At 37.2% G+C, this 11,484-nt stretch overlaps 1 protein-coding gene across 2 annotated transcripts in view; it reads right to left on the bottom strand.

Annotated features, from left to right (window-relative positions):
• Nucleotides 1-464: 464 nt before the first annotated feature.
• Nucleotides 465-11,484, bottom strand: part of ntsr1 (neurotensin receptor 1 (high affinity)) — a 56,795-nt gene continuing 45,775 nt past the window's right edge. Inside the window, exons 3-4 of one of the 2 annotated variants that reach the window (XM_081386113.1) lie at nucleotides 10,286-10,370; nucleotides 465-3,294 (exon numbers count right to left, since the gene is read on the bottom strand). In XM_081386113.1, the coding sequence (XP_081242239.1) occupies nucleotides 3,045-3,294; nucleotides 10,286-10,370 (335 nt within the window). In that variant the 3' untranslated portion in view covers nucleotides 465-3,044. The remainder of the gene's footprint in view (nucleotides 3,295-10,285; nucleotides 10,371-11,484) is intronic. The other variant, XM_081386114.1, reaches the window with a different exon arrangement.

Below are 11,484 nucleotides of genomic sequence, written 5' to 3'. Positions count from 1 at the left end.
TTCCACTATATTTACTGTATATACATTTAGGCTTACCTTTCAGTGGGATGGGTGCACTTGTTTTTCGCAGTTCATCCTCAACATCAAAATGTGATCTGTCTTTATTTTTCATGTGTATAACAGTGGAAATATTCTGCTTGCACAAATATGTAGATCCAAATGGAAGCAGTGCATCGATTGCCAAGTGATTGAACAGCCCAATTATGTTTGACTGCTTCTCAGTGCTGCTCCACCCTTTGGGATCCAATCACCTCAACAATCACATCCATCACAGACCGTAGACAACCTCTAGACTGGGCAGTGCCTGAAGACAGTCTGATAAGGTCAAACACATTAGCCGTTTGTTTGCGTGTTTGTATGATTTAGGATAGACACCAGTGAATTGCAAAGTGTCGGCAATTTTGTGTATCTGTAATGCCTCTGGAAATTGTTTTAAAAGGAATATTATTTAAACCAGAAATTTAACATGAATACTACACTGAGATTTATTACTTCCTGTAATGATGTGAGCAATACAAATTGAGCCACAAGAGAAACATAATTCCATTTTATTCAATTATTTGCAAAACAAAAAATTATTAAACATCACAAGCTTGATAAACAATTAAACTGTGATGCAGAAGAAAAGCTTTTTGAACAATTTATTATTCAGAATTAGTCCCCCATTCAAATGAATACATAATAAAACTGAATTTCTGTCTTAATTTAGGAAATAATAACAAGACACATCAACATCAGCACATTTATACTATTCAAACCCAGTATTAACTACAGTACTAACATATTTTTTTTAAAAACACAGAATGTTACATATAGGCCTACCACAAACAGAGATAACATCAATTGTGGGATTTAGATTGTATTGATTCAGATGGGTTTGAATTCATTGATTGATGACACTATGAGCATGGAGGCACAGTCTAAAGGCATGCAATCTATTTAAAACACTGTAAAGTTTAGCGCCATAAAAATTAGTTATTGTGTAGCCTTATTTCAGGCTCACATAGAGAAAGGTATCGATTTTGAAGGCAACAACAGTAACATTACAATAAAAAAGTCATAGCGACAAATAGATCATCCAAACAAAATGAGTTAGACATACTGATCCACATGACTGTTATTTCCCAGGATATCCCAGAGAGCCATCAAGCAAACATTTGAACCTTTCTTACTGTGTTGGCCTTGTTTTCTCTTCAGCCCCAGCAGGTGGTCTCTCATACGTTCACTTTCTCATTTCCTTTTTTTATGTTGCTTGCTCTGCCCTTACAGCCCTGGCCATCATACCATCATGTTATGCACATTTTCTTCCATTCAGAATTCTTCAACATACCGGTCTACAACTCCGCTCAAGTGCTCAGCTTCCTCCCTGCTGTGAATATTCACCCTGTTCTCTAGAATTCACTCACGGTGATTGATGTAGATGGATTTCAACAAAACGGTACCAAAATGTGGTCCATCTATATTCACATCAAGAATCCAGTCATCTCAGGAGCTTAACAAAAGCTTTATTTTACATGGAGTGTATTTACTCATGATACTTAGATACTTCAATTTAAAAAAATTGATGATACATGCTTTTGCAATACCTGTTGTATAGAGTACCGGGTCAATTCGGTACCTGCTTGAAGGCAGCTATGCTGAGCACTCTGTAAAAAATGTCAAAGGTTTCTATTTACAACGTGTTTTTTACACCGTTGAGCATTGTAGCCAATCACAGAAATGTTAGTTAAGTGAGTGAATTCAGTAGCAGTGGCGTTTAAAGTCGACATGAAACATGAGTTGCTATAGTCTTTTTTCCCTTTTGTGACATAACCGTGTGAAATAAACAAGAAAAAATGTAGGGTGGGGCTTGGTTTTGTACAATTTGTCCAGTGTGACCATATGCTGAAGCACATGTGCCATTTAAGTTTGCTTTTACAAGTCATTAAGCTCTTTCATCATAACTTGTGTGTCACAGGACTCAATCCAAGTGCTCCACATTGCACATTGCATTCAACTTAAATTACATCAAACTTGTTGTACTAGGTTGCTGTACCAGGTGAGCTACAGAGCAATTTTGCCATGGCAGAAAAGCCATACATATGATGCAAAAGTAAAAATGAATTAGTTTACAAATTATTTACTATGGCAAAATAATTTTGAGGTTATAACACTATTGTGCAAGGAACCAAAAAAAAAAGTCTTTATCAATCGACAATCTGCACTTCTAACAATAATTTGTGTAAAAAGGAATAAAAGTCGTTGGTGTTTTACTGCCACAAGTGTTCATTTCAGCTGGAAACGTTTTGGAGTTGTATAGCACATTTTTCCAATGAGCCTATGTTGCATATTCTATCATTGAAGACTCTCCTTTCGCTCTCTCTCTGCAAATTGCAAATCAAGGCAGTGTTTAAATGAAGCTACTTTAGAATGAAAGAATCAATTATGCCCGTGATCCTGTAGAGCATTCTTCAGTTTTCACACAAGAGCACTGCCTTCTTTGTATGTAGACTGTTGCTAAGGCTACGGAATGGTGACACTGTCTTAGTATGTCGCAAGCAAGAGTCACTTCTTTGACAATGTAGCAGCCTCCACTTTGAATGTCCCTGTTGTGCGCCAGTGAATAAAATAAAATTGAAAATGGTTTATGTCCTTGTGTTCACAGTTATTCCAGTGTTGGTAAATTACATCAGCTGGATATAAAGACTCTGTGTACACACCAGCAACTGTCTGCAGTCTGTTCCCTTCATATGGAACATTGTTATATTTCATATTTCGATTGAGAAACAATGTACATCCGGATATACATTTGATATGATGTTTGTATTTACACTGTTTCAGCTCATTATTCATTGTTTTTGGTGTGTATTTTGTGCCACATACCCTCCCATAAACACGATAAGTGTCTCTGGTGCCAGTTCTGCAATGCACAAAAGCTCCATATGGCGATTCAGTAGCACGAATATAAAACAAATTCTTGTAATAATAACTCAATATGAAAACATGCTTCGCTTCAGTGGTCTCTTCTTGGCTGAGAGAATTGAATGACTGAATCTTGACAGTGTTTAGTAAATGGTTTCTTTGATGACATTGGTGGAGAAGGTCTGGTTGCTGCAGATGCTGATAGAGTGTCTGGTGAGAATGCGCTTCTGCTTATTATGGCGGCAGGGCAGGATTAGGTAGCGAAGCGTGGAAAAAAATATTTGCCGGTAGTTTGCCGAGACGAGGTTGTAGAGAATGGGGTTGATGGCCGAGCTGACGTAGAAGAGCACATTGGTGACCATGTAGAAGTAGTGGTAGAAATAGAAGAGAGTACTGTGGAAGAGAAAAAATAAGTATATACTGAGAGAGATGTTGATGTACCATTGTCATGCATATAGATATTTGCACTCTTTTTGAAGCCTGAAAGCTCCAGTCAACATTTACAACAAGTATGTGTAAAGAAAGTTGCCAGTAAGAAGGTGAGCAAATGTTCATTACATATGCCTTTTATGTCTAGGGTATCTACTGTATGTAGTCTGATTGCTGATAAATATTGGGTCTTTTTACATCACTTTTTGTGGTGATCACATGATGGTGATGATGATGATCTTCATTCAACCAATCTTTTTTTGACCTATATAAAGTAACACACAGGCACACATGCTATATTGTGTGTATAAATAATTATAACTATTTGTAGATTCAGTTTGCTGCTCAGCTTTCATAAAGAAATCAAAGTACTAAGCGTTGATTAAACCGGTAGCACTTTTTGCTAGTGAAATTATAGATGACGCATGCTTAATTCATATCTATTTCAGCTATCCATTAAAAACATACTTTTTTATTTCTTTCTCAATTTCCCCACACCGTCAGAAATCCATATTTATTTTACTATTATTTTGAAAGAAATTAATACTTTTATTCAGCAAGGATTCATTAAATTGATCAAAAGTTACAGTAAAGACATTTATAATGTTACAAAAAAATTCACAATTTTTATTCATCAAAAAATCCTGTAAAAAATGCCACAGTTAACACAATTTTTTTCTTGAGCAGAAATCAGCATATGAGAATGATTTCTGAAGGATAATGTGACACTGAAGAAAATAGCTGCTGAGAATTCAGCTTTGCCCTCACAAGAATAAATCACATTTTAAAATATATTAAAATACAAAACAGTTATTTAAAATTGTAATCATATTTCACTGTATCACTGTTTTTACTGTATTTTTATCAAATAAATGCAGCCTTTGCGAGAATGTGTGTACATATAGAAAGAATGAGCATGTTTAACACATAAATACATAACATACATGTTTATGTATATGCTATGGCTGATTTAATTTTTTATCTGCTTGATTTCGATGACTTTGGTGCACTATATTCAATGATTTGTTGTTCTGAAAGTGAGAGCAATTTTTCCTAGTGTGGGAAAGAGAAAGAGGGATGGTTTTGCATAGTAATTTGAGTGTGTGTCGGTAATATTAATGGCAAATGCTTCAAATGAAGGCTGCGTTTGACCCACCCTGGTGCCATCTCATGAATAATCGTATATCTCTTGGATTCATGTCTCGTCATCGCATTAAAAAAAAAGGAAATTAGATTTTGACTACACAGGGCAAACGTCATATTCATATTCCATTATCCATTATTCCTGTGATATTTGATCACATCAGGATTATGATATGTAGCATATCCACAGAAGAAAGAACCATGAATCAGCATACAATCTGCTCAGCAAGAGTATTGACATTCAATGCAACAATCTTTGCGAACTTTGGTAAACTATTTCTTCAAGTGCTTATTGTAGCAGCCTGGGAACTTGTAAACAAAACTGTCTCTGGGGACTGATAAACACCTGTGCGCCCTGACTTCCGGAAATTGTGCCAAGCCAGCCAATCAGATTGGAGCTTGCTGTTTTAAAAAAGCTCCTACAATTTTTGTGTGCAATATACATCTGGCATTTAATAAACTGTCTGTTGCCATTCCATTTGAGCCTGTTACAATGCCTTATACATCTTGGTAGCATACCAAAACCTTGAATGCCTTAACATCTCCCCATTCATATGCTAACAAAAAGTAAAACCTATATTTCTGAAACCTGCAGAGGACAGAAAAAATACATCAAACACCCATCTACTTTGGAGGCAAATGGCCTAACCATCAGCAAAAAATACTTAAGATTGATGTCCCACTGCCCCGTAGCTCTCCAAATATACATTTTGCACTTTTATTTAAAATGGAACACTTTTTATTATAATATCAGTCCTCATACTACACTTCTCAAATGTATTTAAAATATATGTATTCTTCCAGCTTGAATACCTTTAAAGTATGAATAATGAGTAATAATTTGCAATGTATCTTTAAAGAAGCTGACTTTGGTCATCTGGGTGAAGCTTCTAAAGTTCTCCCTTAGGCAACATTGATGATGAGCCCTGTGTCATAAAAAAGCTAAACAGAACTGAGAAGAATCATTAATCTGAAAGACTTTTCTTTTCATTATTTTAATGAATGATGAATTAATTCAGTGGCTGTATAGGCTTTTGTGGAAATTATACAGCATAACATTATTTTGCAGCAGTTTAGTCAATCCAGTGGCGGATCTACGGGGTGGCAAAGGGTGGCAGCTGCCACCCCTGGGATACAGTCTTGCCACCCCTGTTGCCACCCCATTTATAAATCAGATAATATTTTATAAGGATATTTTATGTTCATAGCCTACACGTTGAAGGCCAAGGAGACCCGCAACAAACTCCTCTCAAACAGAAATCGCAGATTTAGAATCCCCTCCCCCTCACAATGGTTTCACCCATCACTAGCACGGCAGCGACCATAGACAGTAAAAGAAACAAAATAAAATAGGATTAAGTATGGGCGTTAATAGTTGGGAGAAAATATGATGCGTAATAATGAATAGATCTGCATTTGGTCTTAAAGAGGCAGCAGTCTAATAAACCTGCTGACGATTGCTCTATTAATGTGAATCAAACAACAAAAGGCAAAGAGAAAATCAGTCGCAGCTCTTGAATGATATAAGCTTTAATCTATCTATGATAAACTATGCAGTGTTATTTTAAATCTGACTTTATTAGATGTCTTTTTAGCCCATATTACTCCTGAACAGTAATGTCAGTAGACATTACTGAAATTAAAGCACTGGGTATATAATTTGTATATTTGTTTAATTGTATACTTTTTTTGTTTGACCATGTGTTTGTACTTTGTTTTTGGTGTCCTATGTCTTCTGTATATAAAACACAAAAGCCTGCACCCTTCTGCATAACGTATGTTTTATTTGTTTTGTTAAAGCATTGCTTTTTCTTTTGCTATAGATATTTATTTTACATTTCAAAATCTAAAACAATATTAATTGTGTTCTAAAATTTTTTTTTTCCTTTTTTTTAATATAACAAAAAGAACCGATAAGAATACCGTAAAGTACCGGATCGATAAGGAGTATTGGTAAGAGTAGTAATACCGAATGATACCCATCCCTATTGGCAGCAACGAATTAAAAGTTATGGCCAATTTAACTGTGATTAAATTCAGTGTATATACGTCTGCCATATTTTGCCAACCCTCAAAAATTCCTGCCCCCCTCTAGCCACCCCATAAATATTTTTCTAGATCCGCCCCTGAGTCAATCTTATTGAAATGTATATACACTCACCAAAAGGATTATTAGGAACACCTGTTCAGTTTCTCATTAATGCAATTATCTAATCAACCAATCACATGGCAGTTGCTTCAATGCATTTAGGGGTGTGGTCCTGGTCAAGACAATCTCCTGAACTCCAAACTGAATGTCAGAATGGGAAAGAAAGGTGATTTAAGCAATTTTGAGCGTGGCATGGTTGTTGGTGCCAGACGGGCCGGAGTATTTGTGAGTTGTGAGTATTTCACAATCTGCTCAGTTACTGGGATTTTCACGCACAACCATTTCTAGGGTTTACAAAGAATGGTGTGAAAAGGGAAAAACATCCAGTATGCGGCAGTCCTGTGGGCGAAAATGCCTTGTTGATGCTAGAGGTCAGAGGAGAATGGGCCGACTGATTCAAGCTGATAGAAGAGCAACTTTGACTGAAATAACCACTCGTTACAACCGAGGTATGCAGCAAAACATTTGTGAAGCCACAACACGCACAACCTTGAGGCGGATGGGCTACAACAGCAGAAGACCCCACCGGGTACCACTCATCTCCACTACAAATAGGAAAAAGAGGCTACAATTTGCACGAGTTCACCAAAATTGGACAGTTGAAGACTGGAAAAATGTTGCCTGGTCTGATGAGTCTCGATTTCTGTTGAGACATTCAGATGGTAGAGTCAGAATTTGGCGTAAACAGAATGAGAACATGGATCCATCATGCCTTGTTACCACTGTGCAGGCTGGTGGTGGTGGTGTAATGGTGTGGAGGATGCTTTCTTGGCACACTTTAGGCCCCTTAGTGCCAATTGGGCATCGTTTAAATGCCACGGCCTACCTGAGCATTGTTTCTGACCATGTCCATCCCTTTATGACCACCATGTACCCATCCTCTGATGGCTACTTCCAGCAGGATAATGCACCATGTCACAAAGCTCGAATCATTTCAAATTGGTTTCTTGAACATGACAATGAGATCACTGTATAAAATGGCCCCCACAGTTACCAGATCTCAACCCAATAGAGCATCTTTGGGATGTGGTGGAACGGGAGCTTCGTGCCCTGGATGTGCATCCCACAAATCTCCATCGACTGCAAGATGCTTTCCTATCAATATGGGCCAACATTTCTAAAGAATGCTTTCAGCACCTTGTTGAATCAATCCCACGTAGAATTAAGGCAGTGCTGAAGGCGAAAGGGGGTCAAACACAGTATTAGTATGGTGTTCCTAATAATCCTTTAGGTGAGTGTATGTAATAATCACTTGTCATGAGTCTCCACTCAGATTAAATGAAAAGACCTTTAATCAAATATAAGTAAAATGTCAGGCTGACATTACAAGTCAATAATTAATCAATATTGTCCATATTTGTGTTTTTGTAAAATTATTTTTTGTCACCATAATGCTTCTTCATCAAAATCTTAATGCTGCCTTTCCATAACATTTTCCTTTCATATGTTCACTCCTCATCTTCTGATTCTTTCTGCTTTACTAAAACATCAAACGTACTACAACATCAAGTACTGCCTCAGCTCACTGGCACATATTAAAGGACTCCTGTAAAAAAAATAAAAAGTAACCCTTGCAGGTAAAAAGTACAGATGCATCTCATACCTATAATCAGCACACCAAACCACTCAGAACACAATATCAGCCACATAGCAACACACTAAAAACCACCCTGAATGCCCTGGCAACTGCATAACAACACACAATTACCCCTCAGAACAGCATTGCAACTGCAAGACTTCCTGTAGCTCAAACAGTAGAATGTTGGCGCTTGCAACGCCAAGGTCATGGGTTGCAAGGTCCCAGGGAAAGCCAGAACTGATAAGAATGTAAAATGTGTTCCTTGAAATGCAATGTAAGTCGCTTTGGATAAAAGCATCTTCCAAATGCATAAATGTAAATGCATTGCAACACACTAAAACTACCAAGAACACCATAGCAAACTCATAGAAAGACACAACTCCACTTAGAACACCACATACAGTAGCAACACATTAAAACCACCAGCAATAACCTTAGAAGTGAGAATAAGCTGGTGTTTTTTTTTTTTTTTACAGTTTTTCACAATTGTTAAAACAGTTCCTAACACCTTCACCCATTTTCTCACAACACACAAAACCAAACCTTCAAACTACATTCACAAAACCCCTGACTCTTCTGGCAAAATCAAACAATCAGCTCAAAACCATTTTATCTCTCTCTCAATAACCATTTCAGTCGTATCCGACTCTTGGTGATTATATGGCCATCTCTCATCATACGCGAGAGACTGTCCATAAATTTTCTTGGCAATGTTTTTTCTGGGGTAGGTTGCCAGGTCTTTCCCCAACCCATTACATGACTTGGTACTCACACACATTCACACCTATGGCCAATTTGGCATGTCCAATCCACCTAACCTGCATGTCTTTGGACTGTGTAGGGGAAACCAGAGCACATACAAACTCCACACAGAAAGGAGTCCTGGCTCAGCTGGGGCTTGAACCGGCGACAGTGCTACCTACTGAGCCACTGTGCCACCAAAACCATTTTACTTGTTCTCAAAATTAAACAATGCTTTAAGATAATTCACACAGCCAATATATAAACACTATATATCATTCATTAGACACTTCATAAAACATCTGGTTTGCCAAATCCTGCCTTGACAACACTTCACACCTTACTGTTCCTTATCCTCATCCTCTTTCTCCTCGTCCACCACCTCTTACGCATACTCTTCCTCCTCTCCCTCTCAGATTGTTTCCATCCACTGTTGGTATCAACATTCAGTGCACCTATGCTCTCTGAGCTGGCTTATATTTTGTACAGTTCACATCGTTAGAAACAACAACCACTTAGAACACCAAAGCAACTGCATAGAAACACACTGTAGTTTTTATGGGCAAGTAGGCTACCACTATACCACAATATTTCTAAATCTAGTTGTCATTACTGTCAAAACCAATGCATTTTTGAGCAAGGGTTCACACATCATGCCATTCTGGATATTGGAATTCCACTGAGGTGAACTGTGCATCAAATCATAAAAATGTCCCATCACTCATCAGCATATGGTTTATGAAGTTCACGCAAGCTATGCATAACAACCACAACATAAATCTGTGTGCAGTCAGCCACTGAAAAAAAATCACATGTACACACTCACATGTTCAGATTAGTTTGCTCTGTGTATGTGGTGCTCTGTATGAATTATAAGCTGAGTGTAAGAGTATGTGCCTCAGATTTATCGATTCACCCCTTGAATCATAGAAGAAAACTCCCAGAAATCTCTACCACCACCAGATGCATCATGATTTATGTGCACTGCTGTTGGTGGGCGCTGCCCAGAACAAAGCATTGTTTTGTGGAGCTATAATGTGCGGTGAGCTGGCTACAGGCTATAACTTTTCATCTTTTGTGCCTTTGTATGTTATTATAAGCTACTTTGTATGTTATTAATAAAAAGCTCATGGACTTCAGCAACTCGGTCTCTAAAAAACAGAGGAATCTGATATCATTTGCGAATTGCAGTTCGATTTTTTGGTGCATCTGCATACTCACAGCATGTGTGCATTGTCCAATAAGAGAGTACAAATCGAAGAGTTGAGAGAATGTTTTACATTTGAAGTTTCATTTGATTTTTATTGTATTGTGTTGTGATTTTTAAAAAAACTGAAACTCACGGTGACCATTCAGTGACATAGCAGTACATTAGTCTTCGAGCATGGTACGGCAACCAGCACACCACAAAAGCAATGACCACGGCACCTGTGGAGAATAAAATAAAAGAGAAATATTAGGTAAAACATTCACAATAAGGAGCAATTTCACCTTAGTGAAATAATATATGTAAATCAACAGGTGGCTGGCAAAGAGCACTGGTGGCTTCAGCATGTAATAGTCACATTTTTTAGAAACAGAATTTGTTTCCTGACAGAAATTAATTTGAACTCTCACACTTTTTTTTTTTTAAGTTGGCTTTCTATCTCACTATAATTTTTATTAGTAAAAATTGGTGGATAATTATTTTAAACCGGTTCATTGACATAAACCTCCTGAACAACCCAATTCACTAGAATGAACCGTTTAGGGCAAACTGATAGCATGTTTCTGACTTAACTCTACATATGAGCACATTCATGTTGCTGAAAATGTAAGTTATTAGCGTCAGCATCATTACTTTTACTCCCCAAAACTGGAATTTTGTCTGGAATTTCAACATAATTACTGTAAATATTCTATTTCATTATTTGGTGTGCAGCGAAATAGCAAATCATGTGTTGTTACAGTATTTACAAGACCTATGGAGAATATCAGCAGGTGATTTCAAATCAGTTTCACTATTCTGCCCTACAAAGGCAAAAGACCTTAAGTCGCTACAGTGTGGAGAAAAATGACTTTAAAGATTTTTAGTTGTCCCGTCAAATTAATTATCGGTAGGACACTGGAAATCTGGCAAATAGATGTTTTAGTAATGGAAATTATATACATAAATTTTTTTTATTTTTGACCACTATTTTAAAGTTACTGTACTCTGCCTTTGTATTGTCAGCAAAAAGTGAGAAGTCATGCCAAGGCAAAAGGCAGTAACTTCCACATTCTCAATATCTGGTTGCTGATCACCATTAACAAAATCATTATAGTAACACCTGTATAAAATCTAGTCACCATGGCATTTATTTTGTATGATTTACTATTATTTATAGCCATCTACTTATTGCTATCCTGGGCTTTGGTTGCATTCTGATGGCATTATTAATATATTTGACATGACAAAATACGTCCATAGATATATTAGTCCAGCATTGGCTCGACCGTGTTTAGGGCGGGGCTGAAGGCGCCGTCGAAGTTTTGGCACTCTGCCAGCTAGATGCATGAGTGT

Source organism: Scardinius erythrophthalmus (genome assembly GCF_964197995.2).
Source record: "Scardinius erythrophthalmus genome assembly, chromosome: 15".
NCBI lineage: Eukaryota > Metazoa > Chordata > Actinopteri > Cypriniformes > Leuciscidae > Scardinius > Scardinius erythrophthalmus.
The sequence above is the reverse complement of the archived record's forward strand: the minus strand, read 5'-3'. Positions and strand labels throughout refer to the sequence as shown.